The 21,853-nt window shown below is 44.8% G+C and overlaps 3 protein-coding genes across 3 annotated transcripts; 1 reads left to right on the top strand and 2 right to left on the bottom strand.

The window, feature by feature from the left end:
* Positions 1-2,035: 2,035 nt before the first annotated feature.
* On the bottom strand, positions 2,036-4,615 carry LOC308325045 (DNA topoisomerase 3-beta-1-like; the record flags this gene model as incomplete). The annotated part of the gene is made up of 1 exon (XM_080777428.1): positions 2,036-4,615. The coding sequence occupies one exon, from the start codon at positions 4,613-4,615 to the stop codon at positions 2,036-2,038; it is 2,580 nt and encodes an 859-aa protein (XP_080633554.1).
* A 3,127-nt stretch (positions 4,616-7,742) lies between these two features.
* Positions 7,743-13,509, top strand: LOC308326080 (extracellular calcium-sensing receptor-like; the record flags this gene model as incomplete). Its single annotated transcript, XM_080778890.1, has 10 exons — positions 7,743-7,757; positions 7,940-8,070; positions 8,223-8,496; positions 9,764-9,850; positions 10,154-10,426; positions 11,111-11,317; positions 11,575-11,850; positions 12,071-12,298; positions 12,389-12,512; positions 12,596-13,509. The coding sequence occupies 10 exons, from the start codon at positions 7,743-7,745 to the stop codon at positions 13,507-13,509; spliced, it is 2,529 nt and encodes an 842-aa protein (XP_080635016.1).
* Positions 13,510-16,541: 3,032 nt separating this feature from the next.
* On the bottom strand, positions 16,542-17,362 carry LOC308326079 (leptin receptor overlapping transcript-like 1; the record flags this gene model as incomplete). The annotated part of the gene is made up of 2 exons (XM_080778889.1): positions 16,542-16,671; positions 16,983-17,362. 2 exons carry the CDS (start codon positions 17,360-17,362, stop codon positions 16,542-16,544), a joined length of 510 nt encoding a protein of 169 aa, XP_080635015.1.
* Between the last annotated feature and the right edge of the window lie 4,491 nt (positions 17,363-21,853).

Raw genomic sequence — 21,853 nt, 5'->3', positions numbered from 1 at the left:
TGATTGATTGATTGATTGATTGATTGATTGTAATAACAGTTCAAGGAAAGTACAGGTCAATACAAAAGCTAGGCAGTAGGTGAAAGGCTTTGTCCAAACAGGTCAAGGCATTCAACATCCAACGACTTCAGACTTCCCATGTTGTGACTCGACGTCACTATGCCACCACCGTCATCGTTCCTCTGCCCAACCAGGAGCTGACAACATCCTCAGCACCGGACATGGATTCTTCTCGAGGCCAAGCCCTTATAAGTTATTGGCTGTTGGAGGACACCGACATACATACCCTGACTGTATACATGATACTCATACAGTACATACATAACTCCTATTGACCTTATACCACCTTGAAACGTACCTTAGCCTATGTGACGTCACGCAACTAGTGATGTCACGCAACTAAGGTATGTTTCAAGTTTGGACATAACTCCTATATTTCAAGGTTGGTATAATGTCAATAACGGGTAACGGTGACGTATCTTGTATGTCACCAAGAATGGTGGTCCCTTAGTTATTGGCTAATAACATACATACCCTGGCCTGACATACTGTATACATACTCATACATAAACCATTGACCTTATATCAACCTTGCAACGTACTTTAGTTGCGTCATCAGGATCAGTGGTCCCTTATTGGCCAGTGGAGTACACTGACATAGATACAAACCCAGCCAATCATCGCCTTATCACCTTTATCGACTCCGACATAGGCTACATACCGTACATATACACCCCCTATTGACCTTATACCAATTTTGAAGCATACTTTAGATTAGAAGTTTAGAACGAAAATACATCGCATGGATGCAACTGGGTCTCACCGTCTCGCCAACATCATACCCCTCACTCGGGTGACCCAGCCAGGGTGATCAAGTCCCGACTTACGTCCCAGTAGTAGCTACCCTCGATCAGACCCACTAGGGAAAGCCCATCCATCCATTGGAACCACTATGCCGGGAGTGAGAAGTACTATTATGGCATGTAGAGGGACTTTACGTCATCGAGAATATAGTGGTCCCCACCTCTGCTTGCGCAAGTAACAAGAAAGTTATTCATAGTACCATCTTATATTTTAAAAAAGCAGCTCACAGCGTGTCATACCGTGACGTGTTGTGAGCTTGACAGCTTGTGCATCTGCTATTTTGAAAAGACATCTTGACAAAAATGGCCAATATTTACAACTTAGATAAACAAGCTCAAAGTTGCTTAAGCAGACATGGCAACACTGTTCACAGACTGATCCTGGTGATTTGAAGTTTACATCATCTGGTGAATGTGTGTACAGCTCCATAGACATTGATTGATTGATTGATTGATTGATTGATTGATTGATTGATTGATTGATTGATTGATTGATTGATTGATTGATTGATTGATTGATTGTAATAACAGTTCAAGGAAAGTACAGGTCAATACAAAAGCTAGGCAGTAGGTAAAAGGCTTTGTCCAAACAGGTTGTCAAGGCATTCAACGACTTTAGACTTCCCATGTTGTGACTCGACGTCACTATGCCACCACTGTCATCGTTCCTCTGCCCAACCAGGAGCTGACAACATCCTCAGCACCGGACATGGACTCTTCTCGAGGCCAATCACCATAGATAAACAACTTCAACGTCATTTTGACTATATCTCTGTGTATTCACGGTTCAGACTTTATTCAGGAAGGTTAGATCAGCTAGAACCGTCAGTCCATCACCATACAGCAGTGGATCTCAACATTGTCTGCATCAAGGCTACCCACACATCTCAAGCATCCGCGGCCCACGTATCTGAACAGTTGTGGTCACATGGGTGGACCATGTGCATTTTATAATGTATAAGAGTGCCCCCTCACTTCACACGGGAGTGATTTTTTTTGTTTTATATTATCATAAAATCATAGTGTTTTGCAGACTATGTGGAGCCCCACTTGCAATATTCTCACAGCCCACTAGTGGTCCCTGACTCACAGGTTGAGCATCGCTGACATACAGTACATTAGGACTAGAAGACACATGCTCATGTTGAACAACATATGTTGCAGCAGATATGTTAGACAAAGTAAGCTGCCAGAGCAGCCATTCTGTCCTTTGGCTTTTTGGGGTTGCCCCGGTGTCCTCCTCTGCCCCTGCCGTGGCCTCCCCGTCTGGCCCCTCCTCCACGGTGCATGGGGTGCCTCATGGTGGCATGCTTGAGCTCCACCAGGTCCTGGAAGACCAGGTCGCAGAACACACAGCCCGTGTGCTGCGTCTCGCTGCCCGGGAGCGGATTGCGGTTCTTGTTGAAATCCACCGCCACCAGGGACGCATCGCAGGAATCACAGCTCTCCCGCGCCACCTGTACCCTGTGCGCATGTTCGAAGAAGTGCACGACTACATTGCATTTATTACAGGCCATCTTCCATTTGGGGCCTGAGGTGGTGTCGAGCACCAGGACTCCGCTGTCACACTCCACACACTGACCGATCCCCAGGGAGCTAAGGGAATGCTGACAGGACGGGTGGGTGCACTCGTTACAGCCCATGCCTTTCTTCATGTCCTGGAAGGGAGCGTTGCTGAAGCAGTAAGGACAAAGCGGGTAACTCTTTCCCCGGGCGCCAGAAGTCCACAGCAGCAGTTCAAAGTCGTCCAGTGGACAGCGCAGCTCCTTGTACAGCTTGATGGCTCCGTTCTGTGGCAGGCTGTACGTCTCGTCACAGTGGGAGCAGTGCAGTCGGCTGGGCCTGGCCTGGATGTACTTCATGAAGCGACGGCACTTTCCGCAGCGGGACATGGGCTTCCCAGTGGCAGCAATGGGGGAGAAGGACACTTCCATAAGCTCGTCCATGATGCTGACAGAGTCGACAAAATAGTGGAACTTCCTCTTGAAGATGTCCAGTGTGTGTTGGAGGACCTCCTGGTAGTTCGCCTTGCCCATGGCTATGAGGTTCAGCTGCTTCTCCACGGCACTGCGGATGGTAGGCAGCACAAGCTCCGCGTCTGTCTTGTAGTAGCCATGGACCAGCACGATGCCCAGGTTGGTGGGTTTGAGCTTACGGCCACTCTCCACCGTCACATAGTTCCTCTGGCAGATGTTGTTGATGTGGACAGCGATGCTGGCATCCGTACCGATGCCGTGCTTCTCCATCAGCGTGATGAGCTCCGCCTCCGTCAGGTAGTCGGGGGCACTGGTCTGCTTCTCCACCAGTTTGATCTCGTCCACGGTAAAGACCTTGCCGCGCTCGCATGCCGGCAACGCCTCCTCTGGGGGAATTTCCTGCCGTGGCATCACCGCCGTGAACCCTGGGGATATGAGTGTTTTGCCGGTGCAGGAGAAGCCTTCAGTCCCGATACAGAAGTCGATGACTGTCTGCAGGTACTTGCAGTCCTGACTAACGGTGGCAATGAAGTGGCGCGTGATGTAGTCGTACAGCTGCCAGCCGTCACATCCCAGCTCTCCCTCTGAAGCGGCTCTCATAGGGGTGATAGGAGGATGATCCCCAGCATCCACCCCCTTCCTGGGTCGGTTCAGTCCATCAGAAAGCAGAGTTTTCACCTCCTGTCCCCACAGGGGATTGGTGGCCTGCTGTCGGAGGGTCCCCTTCAGATCAAAGTTGTCTGCGTAGTGGGTGGTCTCCGTACGGGGATAGCTGATGTAGCCCTGGGTGTAAAGGTGTTCTGCTATCTGCATGGCATGCTGAGGACCCATGCCGAGGGCGGAGCTTGCCATACGCAGCATCTCCACCGTGTTCAAGGCCTGTGGTCGCTGCTTTGCCTTCTCCTTCTTACTCACAGACTCCACCCGGGCCTCTCTGGAGGCCTTGACCAGGTTGACAAACATCTGAGCCACTTCTCTGTCAAACACTCTCATCCTGTCCCAGTCCAGTGTAAGTGGGCTTTCCTTCCCTTTGAACACTTTTGCCTGCAGAACCCAGTAGGTCTCTGGCTTGAAGGATTGGATCTTGTCATGGCGCTCCACGCAGAAGCCAAGCGTCGGGGTCTGGCAGGGTCCGAATGAGATTAAGGTGGAGTCCAGGTTACCGTACTTACCCTGGAAATACCTGGTCTGAAACCGAGTGAATGCACAGCCGATTCGCAAGTCAAGTTCTTGGCGGGCGTCCACTGACAGAGCCTCGTTTCGGTTGGGCTCTTCCAGGCGATTCATGGCATTCCAGATATCTGTGTCAGTGATGGAGCTGAACTTGGCACGGTACACAGTTTGCTTGCTGCCACAGGCCTTGCTCATAACTGGCTGGATGGCATCCAAGACTTCAAAACAGATGTTCTCTCCCTCTTTGTCACAGTCCAACCACAAAACCACACAGTCACATCCTTTAGCTTCAACTTGGAGGAATTTAACGATATTGAGTTTGGGATTGGCTTCCTTCTTCTCTGTGGGAGCTTTACTGAAGAGCTCAGCTGGGTCCACCTTGTCCCAGTTATTGTACTTCCCAATGAAGTCCAAGCTCATCACGTGCCCACAAACAGAAGTCATCTTGAAGCGCACCGTTTGGCCGTGGAAGATGCCGGTGTAGTCGTGCACGGAGCATGCTCCATTGAGGCCTTTGCGACTTGAACAGGTTCCTTTGGAAAGGATCTTGGCAATGGAGTGAGCCAAAGACGGCTTCTCCGCCACCATCAGAACCGTCCTCATTGTCAACAATGAAGACACATAACGCAAGGGTAGTTTGAAGGATCCAAAATAAGACAATGGAGGGGGAAACCCCTTACAGAAGAATCGGGAAACCCCTTACAGAAGAATCCAAAGACCAAGTGTTGGGACTTGCTAACCACCATGGCTACAAACAAATAACGAGAACTGGGTGAGTTAAATAAGCTCACAAGCTCTGGTGATGTCACTGAAGATGTCACACTAAGATATGACATCACAAGCTCACAGGGGTGGAACCGTGACACAGACAACATACTGAAACAGCCATGACCACTTTAAAAGCTCTTCCTGGGTTCGGTGGTCAAACAACGTTCTGACGCCTGGCACCGCCTACTGGTTGAGATGCACAGACAATGGGGTTAGACTAGACAGATACTACTCCATATCATGGGCATAGATGGGACACAGGCAGACAGTCAGACAGACAGATACATCTCCATATAATGGCCATAATAGGGACACGACACAGAGGAAAACAATATGAGATGATGGTTTGGGTATATATAGTACAAGAACTACAAGTGACTTTCACGCCTGGAGTTTTCAGAACTATTCATAGCCTTCCTACAACACGGACCAGTCTGTCTGTCTATTCTTCTGCCTCATGTCCTAGTATGAGCCAATAGAATAGGGGTAGGGGATCAACGTCACGTGATTCCTTGACTTGTTTGGCCCGGCAAAAACTTGGATGTGTGTCTCAAAGAATATGATTGTAGGGCGTAGGCAGAACTTTAGAATATTTGGCCGCTCCGTTTTTGAGGGGCGCTAGCCCCTCCTATGGCCAACTTTCCATGCTTGTGTAATCACAAATATTGAAGACAAAGGTGAAGACAGAAAAGTGAAGCCGGAATTACATTTGTGATGATTTGATTGGCTAAGCACGGAATGTGATGTATATGATGTATGATGATAAGAGCGCCCCTCACTTCACACGGGTGTGATTTTTGAGGGGCGCTCCTAACAGCTTTTGTCCCCACATGTCTCAATATTTGCCATTGACAATGAAAGGAGAAATTAGGTCAAATGTCTGCTAAATCTTGTGCCGACACGTCTCGATCATATTTGCCATTGACAATGAAAGGAGAAATTAGGTCAAATTGAACCAACCATTCACATACATTCAGAACTGCACTCTGTCGAGTGCCTACTTGCTTGTTGCACCCAAGTAGGCCTAGTGCGCAAGCAAGTTGGCACTTTTAATTTTGTTGTACACGTTGCAATGACAAATAAAGATCTATCTATCAGAGCGTGCAAGTACTGGTATATAACTGGCTCTCAATGGTGATATGTTTCAGTGTCGGGTGGATTAAAGGAAATGCCTCTATGTATATATGTATAATTATGTAATTTGTAAGTTGATTAGCGGTGTGGTTACTATAGGGTCGTTTGATGCGTATTTCCCATAGCAGCATATGACGTGATGAAGATATGTACCAATGCCAGGGTAAAACTGATATAACTGGCTCCCAATGGTGACGTAATAAAGATATGTTTCAGTGTCGGTATATATGTTATTTGTAAATTGATTAGCGGTATACTGTGGTTACTTGGGTCGTTTGATGCGTATGTCCCGTAGCAGCATATGACGTGATGAAGATATGTACCAATGCCTTGGTATAATTGTATAGTTTCGAACAGGCCAGTTTGACATAAACAGATACTGCACAACGGCCATTACTGTGACAGTAAAATCATATCATAGGCTAAGGCTACTGTGCATGAGCTTAATTGCATGTACGTAGATCGGTATTTTAAAATAGCCTAGTCGCTTCTTTTGGGCTTGTTTCCATGGACCCCATGGCTGTTTATTTCTCTCACATAATCTGGCAACACTGATCGTATGCCTGGGGTTCATTCATTTAGTCTGTGTGTTTGTGGAGGTGGAGCTGCCTGTTAGATTGTGACACTCAGCTAAGGGACTGTAATTTGGTCATGTGGGAGCGGAGCTGGGGAGATGAAGATGCCTTAGGCTTCACACTTGTTTTTCCCTCACACCTCAGCCACTTTAACTAGATAACAACAACCGTAATCCTCCACTCTTCCATGGTTTATAGGCCAGTCAATCTAAGCTAAAAAGAGGCGTGGCCCAAAATTAATTGCGGTAGAGCATGGCCCCCTTTAACGATGACGACAGGCTAAAGATAATTCCCCATTAATTTTTCCCATAGACGTTTCAAAAAGTATTTATTAAAATAATTTAAGCCTCGGACAAAGCCAATTCTTGTTGTGACAAATCATGACAATAAACACAATGTTTTGGGCCGATCAAATAATTAGAAAGAAGAAAAACAAAAGTGCCCATTTGATCGGCCCAAACAATTGTGTTTATTGTCATGATTTGTCGCAACAAGAGTTGGCTTTGTCTTTAAATAAATACATTTTGAAATGTCTATGGGAAAAATTAATGGGGAATTCTCTTCTGGGCCTGCCGTCGTCATGAAAGGGGGCTCCGACATAGAGTATTAAAAGGATAGAGACTGATGGAAGATCGAAAACCAATTACACTCTGGCATTGGGTCCTTTAATCCACATTTTTTATTACGTCATCATTGAGAGCTACATGTAGTTGTACCATGTTATATCCTGACGTCATATGCTGCTACGATACATACGCATCAAACGGGGCATACGCAAAGTAACCACAGTATACCGCTAATCAATTTACAAATTACATTATGCATATACATAGAGGCATTTCCTTTAATCCACCTGACACTGATCGACATATACGTCACCATCGAAAGCCGTCACTGATCCGTATTAATTACAACATTACGTGATTGTTGTTAATTACTTGTGCACTCTGCTTGCGCACTAGTAGGCCATTGGCCTATACTTGTGTGCAACAAGCAAGTAGGCACTCGACAGACTGCAGTTCTAGTTATTATTATTTAAATGTTTCGCATATACTGTATTTCATAGACAGAACGGGTGAATAGTTGCCAATCTAGCCCTGCTGAGATAGTTATCCCTGGTTAGTGTGATGGCCACATTGCAGAGCACACACACACAGACACCATTATTTAGATATGAAAAGATTACTAATGTGTGCTAGCTGCCTAGATGGGCGCTGTGAAAGATTACATAATGCCTTTAGGTGACACAAGGGATGACACAGCACTGTGTATAAAATGTAGCAACTGGACAGTGAATTTAGAGAAGGGGGGAGGGAGTTATAGACAGAGGATAACAGTCATGAGGTCTTCTCTAGACACATACCTGCTTTCATACATGCACTTGACCTTGATATTGTTCTCTTCCTTCTCTGCATTGTCTTCCTCACCCTCCTCTTCTTGTGAGTTACAGGCACAGTTTAATCTCAGCAGAATGCACAAGGCTGGGGACGTGGTTCTGGGTGGCTTGTTTTATGTCCACTACTACTCTGTGCACCCTGAGTTGTCTTTCACCTCTGAGCCACAGGACCCCACTTGCTATGGGTGAGTATCACACAAAGCAATAGCAAGCAAGGCCATAAGTAACTTGCTTTGATATAGCACAGGTTTAGTTGATGTCGTGTATCTCTACAAAGATAAATCATGCACGGTTACAGTGGCATTTTGTGTGTTAGATTTCACATTAGAGCGTTTAGGTTTGCACAGACCATGGCGTTTGCCATCAATGAGATCAACAGAAACCCCGGCCTGCTACCCAATGTGACTCTGGGATATAGTATCTACGATAACTGTCTCACGCTTGGAGTTGCATTCCGCGCAGCATTGTTATTGGTCAGTGGGAGAGAGAAGAGGTTTCGATTGGATGAGAGCTGTGTCGGGTCTCCTCCAGTGCTCGGAATTGTCGGTGGTAGTACCTCAACAAATGCTATAGCTATCTCTAGAATATTAGGTTTGAACATGGTGCCCATGGTAAGTTCCTAATTGAATCCCCTTTTACCATGATGTAAAGGCCTATGTTTTCAAATTGGTTATTTACCCATCTAAAAACATGATATGATGTATTTGGTATTTTACAGCTTGAGACATTACTTGTAGGAGAGCATGTGAGCAGAGAAAGCAGGTTGTGAATGGAGTGTGAATCAGGTTTTCAAAAGGTTTGGAGCACAATGCATGTGTTAGAGGTTTGATTATTTTCCTGGAGCATGTCTCATGATCAGATGTAATGTGTAATTTAAACCACTCCGAATCCTAACAGTTCTCTATGTGGTGTTCAAATGTTTTCATGTCAATGACCCCCCATAATGATATGTATTTGTCCACCCTGTCTAAAAAATACTGCCTATACCACACTGTTAGGGAGTGCATGTGCAGGGAGTGTGTGTGTGTGTGTGTGTGTGTGTGTGTGTGTGTGTGTGTGTGTGTGTGTGTGTGTGTGTGTGTGTGTGTGTGTGTGTGTGTGTGTGTGTGTGTGTGTGTGTGTGTGTGTGTGTGTGTGTGTGTGTGTGTGCGCGCGCACGTGCGTGTAACCTTAACCAAACCCTAACCATGCAGGATTTATTATTGCCGGTATTATGTGCCTATCTTGTTAAAAAGTCACACATCACTTATATAGTAAAACAGTTTGGTCCAAGTCGAGAACGACAGACCATTTTTTAGGTACAGAAAACCCTGCAGAACAGGCAGGTGTGTCAGCTAAACTCCGTTACAAGATAAGCTCTAACTAGACAGCTCTCTTATTATGTTAATGTGAATGGGCTCCTCATAATATGGGTATAATACATTTATTTCATTGCATTGTATTGACTTGTGACTCGAGTGAACTCAGTGGGGGAAGAGTCCCTTAATTGGTCCCAGACAGAGTCACATGCAAGACCGAGACAAGACAGAGCAAATGAAAATGTGGACTCAAGACCGGACTCTAGGCCGGAGTCAAGGACTTGAGTACTACAACACTACTGGGAACCACTAGTACCAGTGCACTCCTAATGTGCCATACATATAGTGTCATAGTGAATCAGTGGCATACATATTCTGAAGAAAACCTGGAGACTGACATTCAGTAATTGGGTCTTCAAATCAAGGACAAAATAAGAACATTTTAATGGTGTGTAAAAAATAAAATCAAAACATTGCTACAGACCCACATTTTGTCCGTGTACGGCCATGTTGATGACCCCCTGCCCACCAAATGCAGCAGATTACAGAACAGGTGTCTTCTGTTTTGTACCTTTTTCAGATAAGTTACTATGCCACCTGCTCTTGTCTGAGTGACCGGAATCAGTACCCATCCTTCTTTAGAACAGTTCCAAGTGGTGCCTTCCAGGTGAACTGAAAGTAGTACATGTTCCACACACTTGACAAATACCTCCCTCTAGTGAGTGTGATAAGATATTGCATATCGTTATCTGGTTTGCTTATAAGTGTTGAATACTGGATAACTCACCCCAGGGAGTTGTCTTCACTTTCTGAATTGATATGTCGGGGTGAGATGTCTCACCCCGACATAGGGTAGTACTTCAACACTGTAGACTACTCGAATACAGTTAATAAATGTACTTTGTTACTTTCCACCAATGTATTTGAAGAACCTAGCCTAAAGCATTTTATCCCTCCACTCTTTATTCAGGTGAAAGCTATCTTCCAGATTATGAGGCGGTTCGAGTGGAATTGGGTAGGACTGGTGTTTTGTGACAATGCCTATTGTCGCGACGCAGCTCAAAACTTCCAGTCTGAGTTGGGCCTGCAGTCTGGTCTGGCCTGCCTGGCATATTCAGAGGTTCTGCCCTGGGACCACGACCCCGCAGAAATACAGAGGATCGTCACCGCCATGAAGACGTCCACTTCTCACGTGGTCATTGCATTTGCATATGGGAGCTTCATGGTTAATCTGATGGAGGAGGTTTGTGTTATGATACTGTACATGTTCATTTGAAGGGAACCTTAACTTTAAAGGAATCTGAAATTATTCATATTGATGGGAAGGTGGTCATTGCATTTGCATATGGGAGCTTTATGGTTAATCTGATGGAGGAGGTTTGTGTTATGATACTGTACAATGTACATGTTCATTTGAAGGGAACCTTAACTACAAGGAATCTGAAATTATTTATATTAATGGGAAGGCATCCCTCCATATCTTGAACATGAAGTTTCTATTAGGGATACACGATATATCAGCCACATTTCGGTATCCTATATTTGCTGTTATTGTACAATATCGGCAGTAGCCGATAATTGTCTCTTGTTGAGCATACATTTTGTGCTGGTTATGTTGGTGTGTTGGTTATCTGCAGCCTATCAAGCTAAAGATTCTGAACAGTTATAATAGTTTTATAAAGAAGATTTATTTGTTTCCCTGGCACAAAAGGGGGAAATAATAACACCAACAAAAATGAACTAAATAAATAATCAGTATCATTATTGGTTATTGGCAAAATTGCTATTTTAATCTTCTATATTTTAAACATCAGTGTTTATACACACACACACACACACACACACACACACACACACACACACACACACACACACACACACACACACACACACACACACACACACACACACACACACACACCAACAGGTGGTAAAGCAGAATGTGACAGGTCTGCAATGGTTGGCTGGTGTGGGCTGGACAACAGATCCTATTCTCCCTACGCCTCGCTACATGCCGTACCTCAGAGGCACCCTGGGTGTTGACATCCATCATGGAGAGATACCAGGTCTCAAGCACTTCTTGTTGAAAATACATCCTGACAATGATCCTGACAGTGTCCATGGAAATACCATAGTATGTCTTTTGTTTAATATTGTATTTTAAGTTGCAATTTCAAAGTGATATTCAGATGGTAATTAATAAATTAGTAATCACAAGTAACTTAAAGATTATGTGGTATATTGTTTGAGGAAAAACAAATCCCCATTAAGATGATCTGACCAGTATGCCCATATGTGGAGATCTCTATCCCTTTTATACTCATATATGGGGGTCCCCGATGTCATGGGCATGTGACAGGGTAATCCTGACTATATCTCGTGTTTCTTCAGGTGAGGCAGTTTTGGGAGCACACATTTCAGTGTCAATTTTCACCTCTTCCATCTGACTGGGTGGATGCTGGAGGAAGGGTGTGTACTGGACGAGAGGACCTAGGAACAGCAGAAACTGAACTTCTGGATGTGTCTGACCTCAGGGGAGAGTATAATGTGTACAAGGCTGTGTATGCTCTGGCCCATGCCCTCCATGACATGTTGCAATGTGTGTCAGGAAGAGGGCCTTTCGTTAGGCACAGCTGTGCCAGTTTGCAGACAATACAGCCATGGCAGGTGGGATATTAATTCACAGTTGACCTGTTAATGTTCCTAATTGGATTTACAAATAATAATAAATGTGTAATTATGGCATTGGTGAAATAAATGGAAAGATGACAGGGAAAATACGAAGGGGGAAATATTATTAGACAATAGTAGTAGTAGTTGTTGTACTATTGTGCATATTGTATGAAGTATTTTATTTATTTTAAGTCTCAATCTCCACCATTTCTAGCTTGTGTATTACCTGGAAAAGGTCAACTTCACCACATCGTTTGGTGATGATGTATCATTCGATGACAAAGGTGACGCTTTACCAATCTATGATGTATTGAACTGGGTGTGGCTTCCTGATGGAAGCACAAAGGTTCAGAATGTAGGTGTGGTCAAGAAATCAGGCTCTGGAGATGAAGAACTCATCCTTGATGAAGACAAAATCTTCTGGAACTTTGAATCTACAAAGGTCACTTTGGCTTTCTAAAATGGCTAATGTCGAACTCATAATTTGAATGTAATTTAGTTCAGACTGAGACTGATTCAATTTCCTCTGTAGCCTCCTCGGTCAGTGTGCAGTGAGAGCTGTTCCCCTGGAACCCGTGTGGCCAGAAGGAAAGGAGAACCTGTCTGCTGCTTTGACTGCATTGCTTGCTCTGAGGGAGAAATAAGCAATGAGACTGGTAGAGTTACATTATGTAGCAGTAGGTAGGTTATGATATTATTTTGTTCTTCTCTGTCTCTTTAATCTTGCTCTTGTTGTTAGATTCTACAGAGTGCACCAGTTGTCCAGAGGACTTCTGGTCCAGTATCCAGCGCGACAACTGTGTCCCTAAGAGCCTGGAATTCCTTTCCTTCCACGAGGCCCTGGGCATCTCCTTGACAACCATTTCATTACTAGGCACAATTATGTGTGCCATTGTCATGGGCGTCTTCGTCTATCATCGTGACACACCCATGGTACGCGCCAACAACTCAGAACTCAGCTTCCAACTTTTGATGTCACTCAAACTGTGTTTCCTGTGCTCACTTATGTTCATTGGACATCCCAGGCTCTGGACTTGTCAGTTGAGACACGCATTATTTGGTATCAGCTTTGTGCTGTGTGTCTCATGCATCCTGGTAAAGACTATGGTGGTGTTGGCCGTGTTCAAGGCCTCCAAGCCTGGGGGTGCAGACATTATGAAGTGGTTTGGTGCTATGCAGCAGAGAGGAACAGTTCTGGCTCTTACTTCCATCCAGGCAATAATCTGCACAGCCTGGCTTGTGTCTGCCTCACCGACTCCCCATAAAAACACACAATACCACAGTGATAAGATAGTCTATGAGTGTGAGGTGGGATCAACAGTTGGATTTGCAGTACTACTAGGTTATATTGGCTTACTGGCACTCCTCAGCTTCCTCTTAGCATTCTTGGCAAGGAATCTTCCAGATAACTTCAATGAAGCCAAGTTAATCACTTTCAGCATGTTGATCTTCTGTTCCGTGTGGACAGCCTTCATCCCAGCATATATCAGCTCTCCAGGAAAATATGCAGATGTAGTGGAGGTATTTGCTATTTTAGCATCTAGTTTCGGCCTTTTAGGGGCACTGTTTGGACCAAAGTGTTATCTAATTATTTTAAAACCTGAGAGAAACACTAAGAAGTCCATCATGGGTCGCGGTGCCACCATGACCTGATGAAGATCAACACAGATCGAAACGTTGTCAGCCTTTAATAATGGGTGGGTGGTTAGGTTTAGGTGTCTGCCCCGGGGGAGGTTAGGGTTAGGGTGAGGGTTTGAGGTAGGTTGTCGATCGGACCAATGGACCGTCGGCATATTGACCCATTTTTACCGGAGACTGAGAGCAATTGGTCTATATTTCCCATGATTACAGTAAATATAGCATAACATTAAACAAAACGAATTACAAGACAATAAACAGACATTTGTGCAAACAGATCTCAGCGTTTTCACAAACTGTGAAAATAAATTATCCCATTTTAAAACTGATTGTAGTTCCACATATGTGGGACAGAGTACTGAAAGGTAGTCCATTTCAGATTTAACAGTGGGAATGTTTAAAACAAAGTAATGATTGCAAACAAAATTGCAATTTGTAGATAAAACAGTGCAGTGCTGTGTTTACTTAGTAATAGGAGTACTTTTGTGTCCACCTTTATGCTTATAAAGGTTCACTAAAACATAAATTGCTTATAAATATTCACTAAAACATAATAAAAAAACACTAGAAAAGCAGTTGCCGTACATCGTGGCGTTTTGAGATGGCCAGCAGTCTTGCTCTGTGCTAAGGACAGCTTTTCTTAAATTTAGAATAGATAGCTTGCTCAATGATAGGTGCTGTGAACTGATGGAACTGACATGTGACACATAATCTGTACTGTACTTAATAAGTGGAAATGTCCGCGTAGGTCTGATTTTGAGCTGTCATTTCTCTTATTATATTTTTATACGGATCAAGCGACAACTTGATGGCCGTCTGTCCGTCTTCTACAGAGTTGTATGGCAATCCTATGTTCCCAAGGTTCTGTTCCCCACCCCACAGAAAAGGTTCTTTGTTCTCTGCTACAATAAGCCAATACGGTACAGTGCTAATCTTTTAGCCAGACAGTCGGCTAAAAACAATGGGATTTTACGATATTAAAAAAAAATGCTCAAATTGATTCTGCACTTTTTGTGGTGGGTCATTATTTCATCCAATTCCTTCTAAATTATAATTGATTGATTCTGCACTTTTTGTGGTGGGTCACATTATTTCATCCAATTCCTTCTAAATTATAATTTATTAACACAGACAGAAATATTTCTTCTTCTCGATTGTATTCGATCCCTGCCACTTTTTTGTTGTGTTTTCTGGTTTTCAGATTTAGTCCAGGGATCCCCAAAACTGTGCTTATTTTCCTGAGGGCTGCTATATCCCAGTCCCAACTCATGGTCTAAGAGCACATGCACCATGCACACATTCACATCAAATGCCACATCAGTCCTGGTTTAATCGTGGATACGCATGGATGTAGAATGTGGCAAATGTGGCAGGGGGCACATGCACGGTTAAAGTGCGGTGTGTGTGTGTCGGATATAAAATAAAGATATTAAAACACCATTGGCGCTGCATGTCTGGCGTGCGTGCATGGTGATATTGGCAAACGTCTCTCGCACGTCAAAGTCTCTCATACTCAGCTATATAAGCTTGTCTAATGGCTAAATGTCACGTGACGTGACATCTGAAGTGTCACTGGAGAACGCAGGGCAGATCATTAATAACATAACACAAATCAACAGCACAGCAACTCAGGATAACACAACATATAAAAAGAAAAGAAGTCCCTAAGAAGTAAATAATAATAAGAGTTTAAAGGACACACAAATAATAATGTCTGCCGGCTGACTTGTGCAGAGAGTGCACGAAGTAAAGCGCTGCAGAACACCTGATTCATTGGATCGCTAAAGATTTTAAGTCCTGTCCCTGCACAATTAGGACAAATCAATTATCTGATCAGTTTGTTCAAACACGCAAATGTGAACTATCGATCAGCCATTAGTAACACGGCCATCACCCTGTTGTCAAAATACCAAATTTTGGTCAATTTAGGTGAAATCTATACCAAAATAAACATTATAAATAAAATATTTTGAATGTTTATTTTGCATTAGTTTGAAAGAAGATATGTTCAGGAAGCAAAATAGCACTTCATTATATGGTCTTCTTTCTCTCAGTGTTCTATGTTTCTATGGCTTATTGTGCGTATTGCATAGTTTTTTTAATTGCTTGGCCTGCTATTGCTGCTTGCAGATATATGCACACTATGCAGCACAAGTGTGATTTCATTATTTTTGTAATTGATTTAGGCCGGTCTGTGCATGGGCTGGCCATCAATATTATTATCCTATATTTTATAGACTGGATATTATAGTCTGTTATTTTATACAATTTCTACAAAAACTGAAATAGGGAACCGTTAGGAACCAGAATCGATAAGCTCCAAGCTCCAAGCTGGACCAGGCCTCTTCATGGAGCCCATCAGAAGTGTGACCGTGGACCCGGCCTCATGGAGCACGACCTGGACCAGATGTGGACCAGGCCCCTCCACAGAGCCCACCCTGTCTATCTCTATTCTTTCTTCCTATTCCCCCTCTACCCCCCCTCTCCCCCGACACGGGCCGCCACCCTAGAGTCGGGTTCTGCCTGATGTTTCTTCTTAAAGGGGAGTTTTTCGTTACTATTGTCGCAATATTGCTTGCTCTGGGTGGATCTTTGTTGGTTGTAAAGTGTCTTGAGACAACTTGTTGTGATTTGACACTTTAATAAAATTGAATTGAATTGAATTGAAGCTACAAGAGCCTGCCTGCTCTTGTAGCTTGTTTTGGATATAACATGCATGCATGCATACTTTTTGAAGAGTTCATTGTAGTAGGCCAGGCATAATAGAACTGACCAGCCTGTAGTAAACCTAATTTTGAGCTTTTCCAGTCAAATATAATTGCAGTGTTTCAGATCAAGATTGCTTTTTGTACCTGGTCTCGGTAAATCTGATTAAACTCGTCTCGCGTGAAGCAGACAACGCAACTAGATTGGGGCCCAGAGGCATTTGTGGCACACAGCTGCCCACCTGTGCTGTCGGCAAAATGTAATTATAAATAGGCCTACATACAGAGATGCAATGACAGTTGAGTTGACCAAAGATTGGCAGAGCCTGGTGGCGGCTGCTGCTAGCACACATGACCCGCCTCCCACAGCTCTGGTGGAGTGTAGTCTATTAACGTGAAGGAGGTCAGAAGTAGCCAGTGTGCAGAGGGCTCTCCCGAGTACCGACTGCGCTGAGCTGCGGATGCTGCTGCTCTATTCACAATCGGGACAGGTAAGTTCACAAATCACAACTAGTATACAGTGTTTATAAACCAAAACCGCTGTTTATAAACCAAAATGCAGACCGGCGGCCGTGTCTATATGGGGGCGTTAGGGATAGGTTTAGGCTGTCAATCACAGCGACTGACCAATCACAGCGCGTCCTTACAGAACCCGCATAGGTTTTGGAATGACTCGTCTCCGCCTCGACTCGGACTCGACCCCTTCCCACACTCGGTCTTGACTCGTACTCACCCCCTCTCAGACTTGGTCTAGACTTGGACTCGCTTTAGGTATGGCCTAACACTATTTGGTCTTCCTCCTCGGAGCCCAAGACGTAAAGGAACCCCAGTATGGTCAAGAAGATGACGATGTTCCCTGTCAGCAGAAGCGCAAAGGACCCCCAGGTGATGACGCCGGCTCTGGCCAAAACAGTGGGCAGGCTGAAGGCGGAGATCACAATCCCTGTGGTGAAGAACATGGCCAGCTCTCTGCATGCGTTACTGGGGACGTCCGTGTTGTGATCCACCGTCCTCTGCAAGATGCAGTACGGGACCGGCGACAAGGCGTAGAAGCCGAGGAGCAAAAGGGGCCAGTAGGTGTGGTACATGCAGCCCAGCATGAGGAACGTGAGGCCCAGGGCACTTCCAAAGGACAAACTGAACAGGGCTTTGATCATGGTCATTGTTCTGCACCTCCGTGATATACTAGCTTCAAACTACCCGCGGCCATGGAGTGAATGTCCGCAATGCCCACTAAGAGAGGCCAGTCGGTGATGTCAGCCGTTTATGACGTCAGCAAAATGACACCAGCCATCTCTATGTTTGGGCATAACGAGAGCCTCCCTGCGTACTCGAGCCCTGCACCGTTTCTTCAAACAGAGGGAGGGAGGGAGCTGTGACATCATGTGAGTCAATACATCACCACCGAGTAGAGATCTATTAGCGAGGCCACTATTGCTATAGTACAGTGGTGACCACCAGTGGTACTTGAGGAGGTTCCTGGTGGTCCCAAGCTAAATGATGGAGAGTTGGCAACCAAATGGACCCTCATAGATGTTTAATTCTTGAGAGTGAAAAATGAAACCAAATCCAAAAGGTTGAAAACCACTGTACATCTTTATTCCCGGGGTGTTTTCCTGCAAGCCTGTGACGTCATGTACTGTACATCTTTATTCCCAGGCCCGTTTAAGCACATTCTGAAGACGCAATCTCTAGAATTATTGAAGGGTGATAGCCCCTCCTATGACCAGCTTTTGGTGTATGTGCAGTGCACAAACTTTGTCCTACACAAACATTAAATGCCATTGACAATGAATGGACAATTTTGAGTGTTCATGCAAACACAAACATTGCGTAACACAAACATTGAAGACGAAGGCGAGGACGCAAATTCTGATTGGCCGGAATGTGATGATTGAGACTGTTAGGATTAGGAAAATGGTAACCTCCCAAAATACTCATATTTGAAATGGGACCACCCAACTAGGTGAGAGAGAAAGAGGTCAGTCGAGTCGCTGACTCAACCAAATTCACGCCAGCATTAATTAATCCCTCGATAGCGTATTGCCAAGGTTTTATCGTGCGTAACACTTACTTTGAAGAGCCAAATATCCGTAACTGGATGTTACAATGACAAACTGCTGTGTGTGGTGTCAGGCCCGGATGTTGTTGTCTCGGTCGGTGGTAGAAAAACCCGACCGTGAGTGTCAGCCCGCCTGCTACAGCCCGTTGAAAACCCTTGTATTCACCAGAAATGGCCCCCTCAATGTCCTTTCTGAGATACAGAGCTTTGATAATGATTATTACTGATTTATAAAACATGTTTGCAATACAACAACACACATAGGGAAAAAATAAATCCTCCTATTACGCAATCAATCCGTCAAACGCCACCAATAGTTCTCAGTATAATAGACTACATTGATTAACTCTAACTACCAGAGCAGTGAGCCTCCTTCAAGTTGACACTTCAAGTGATCAAATCTGAACACAGTATATCTACCCAGGACTGAGAGGAGGTGTGTGGACACTCACGGAAAGACTGGGACCGAGGTGCGCCACCAGTTGCTCTGTTGACAAAGGAAGAATTTCCCACAGTGTGGACATGATGGTCTGTGTTCGGGTCACGTAAATCGCCAGAACTCTTGTCACAGTGTTTATACACATGGGGGTTCTTTCCAGTATAACACAGCTGATGTGCCTGAGAGGAGGAGTAGGAACACTCATGGGAAAGCAGGGACAGATGTTCATCGCCAGTTACCCTGTTACCAGAGGAAGATTTTTTTTCAGTGTGGATAAGCTTCCGTGCGTTCAGGTTACGTAACTTTCCAGGACTCTTGTTACAGTGTTTACAGCAGGGTTTCACCTGAAGAATATTTTGTTTTGGATGAGTTGTAGTCATGCATATCTCTGGCTGACAAAGTGGGAAGTCGGTTTGATCAGGGGTTGTCCGGCACTGCCAGCGGAAGTCCGGAACTTCCGCTTTTGGATAAGTTACAGTCTTGCTCAGGTGGTCTGTGTATCCATGTTTCTGGCTCGTCAAAGAGCTACTAGCTGTATTCCAGCTATGTTTGAACCGAGGAGGCGATGTGCTGAGTCCAGTGGTAGACAGCTGATTTGTCTTTACTTCTGGTGGGGTTAAAGTCTTGATCTTTTGGTCTGTGACTTCATGTTTCAGGCGGGTTGAAGGGATGTCTTGACAGGCGTCGATGGTGATCTCTCCGCTCCTCAGCTTTTTGATGTAAAGGTCATTGTGGGACCTCTTCATGTGTTTATAGTAATGGACCGTAGTTGAGAAGGCGTATGTACAATCGGGACAGTGGATAGAACCTGGAGTCTTCGGAGACCGGGACCTACTTTCTTCCAGGGGGTTTTCAGAGGAAGATTTCCTGCCAGAGCGGATATGCTGTGATGCGTTCTTGTCACATGGCTTACAGATGTGGGGTTCCTTTCCGGTGTAAGGCATCAACTGTGTCTTTCTGTCTCCTGGTTGAGTTAAAATCTCTTCAGTCACACAATCGTGGATTCTTAGTTTGTCTGTGTTTCCATGTGTGCCGATGGGTTCGGTTTTGGTAATTTGCTGACAGGCTGCTGAGGAGGAGATCTCTGCATTCTTGTGGTGCCTCTTTTTGTGGCCATTGAGTTGTTCCCGAGACGATAAGCCAATTTTACAAAAAGAGCCGAAAACCTTAGTATGGGAGTCTGAGGGTTCTTCAACTGTCACATTATTGTCAGTGGATGACTTTTCACTAGTTTGAAGACAGTGGTGTTGCCTCTTCAAATCATCAAAACTCTGGGACAAAACTCTCCAACAGTCTGGGAGTTCTTCACCTGCCACATTATTGTCAGTAGAAGCCTTTTCTCCAGTGTGGACTCTGTGGAGACACTGGTGTTGCCTCTTCAATTCTCCAGTCTGTTTCTTCAGCTTAGGTTTCTTTACTTCTCCTGGTTTAGTTAAAGTCTTAGTCTGTTTCTTTAGCCGAGGTTCATTTTCGTCTTCTGGTTCAGTTAAAGTCTTAGTCCGTTTCTCTAGCGGGTGTTCCTGTATGTCTTCTGGTTGAGTTAAAGTCTGTTTCTTTTGACGATGTTCCTTTTGACTGTAAGATCTTGGTAGGTCTGTGGCTCCTTGTTTCTGGCCGGTTAAGGCACTGTTTACTTGCTGACAGGGTGTTGAGTTCATCTGTCCATTCCCCTGTACTTGGCAGTAGATGTCCTTGTGGCATTTCTTAATGTGTTTGATGAGGATGTCTTCAGAAGTAAAGGCATATGTACACGCCGCAGGACAGGATAACACAGTAGTCTCCACTGCTTCCAGGAGCGGCGGTCGGTTGTCAAAGCTGCTTCTATGCATGGACTGTGACGGTGAGACTGGAAGATGTATCCTTGAAGGAACGTGAAGTGAAATCCAAGGAGGATGTAAGGCCAAGGGATTGGATCAATTGTAGTCTTTTGCCCTATGATTCTGCGATGAGCTATATGATTTTGTATTCTGTGTCCTTGCGTTTTTCTCACTCCGTATAGCAGATCTCTTGTTTCTAGGTCGAACTGGAATAATATACGAGAGAGAATATTATTATTATTATGTTGACAAGAACTCTGGTCTGATGTCACACAAAACATTGCCCAGCATGCCTAACAATGCCGATTTGCAGTGGCCTTGACATGGGGAAAAGGGGCTGTTTGCCAGGTGTGATGGTGTCATTTCAGACCTTCAATGGTGGCAATTCAGTGTAGACTCAATGTTGGCAATTTGATCAGTGGAGACAGGGGCAAATCAGGCACAACAATGGAGGAAAAAAGCATGAATTTACAGTGAAAGATCAGAGAAGTGTGAAGAGGCCAGATGCCATGTCTGTATAATGTTACTCCTGCATGGTCAAATATTACACAAGTGAAAGTTGACAAGTTGCAAAATACATTTTCTTTTTTATATCAATCCATGCACAAAAATATCATCTCGGCCTGGCGGAGAAGTAGGTTGGGCACGTAGACATGGTCACACACCAGCCTGAGGGCTTGTCTCACGTTCAAGGGCGTCTTCTGTCTGGCAGCGTGTCTCACGTTCAAGGGCGTCTTCTGTCTGGCAGCGTGTCTCACGCTCAAGGGCGTCTTCTGTCTGGCAGCGTGTCTCACGTTCAAGGGCGTCTTCTGTCTGGCAGCGTGTCTCACGCTCAAGGGCGTCTTCTGTCTGGCAGCGGGGTCACAAGCGCGACTCCACAGTATGTATGTACTGTATGTCCGTCTTTTAATCATGTATCTCAAGAACTGCCGACAGCTTTCCAGAACCGCCGATTCAGCCAAAAGCAACAAAAGGGACACAGGCAGACATGCAGACAGAGATGTCCATATATGGGCATAAAAGGAACACAGACAGACAGAGTACAACAGGTACTATACTGCATTGGTTGGATCACAATGCATGTGACCATCTATGACACAGATAGTTAGCTCTGACGCAAATTACTCTATATTTGGGAAGGTTTCAATCTGAATTGACAACCATAATATGGTAAGGCATTATGTCATCAATGTGTCATGATGAGTAAGCTCTATGCAGCTGTATATAAATAGGCTAAGTCCAGAGAGGGCTGCAGGTGAAAAATAAACTCAAGAGTTCTTGCCGTGTTGCACGAACATACGTATCTAGTTTGAGTTTGGGCGTGAATGCAGCAGAT

This window comes from Protomyctophum bolini (assembly GCF_963924005.1).
Source record: "Protomyctophum bolini genome assembly, chromosome: 12".
NCBI classification, from domain to species: domain Eukaryota; kingdom Metazoa; phylum Chordata; class Actinopteri; order Myctophiformes; family Myctophidae; genus Protomyctophum; species Protomyctophum bolini.
Note: the sequence above shows the minus strand (reverse complement) of the source record. Positions and strands in the feature narration are given on the sequence as shown.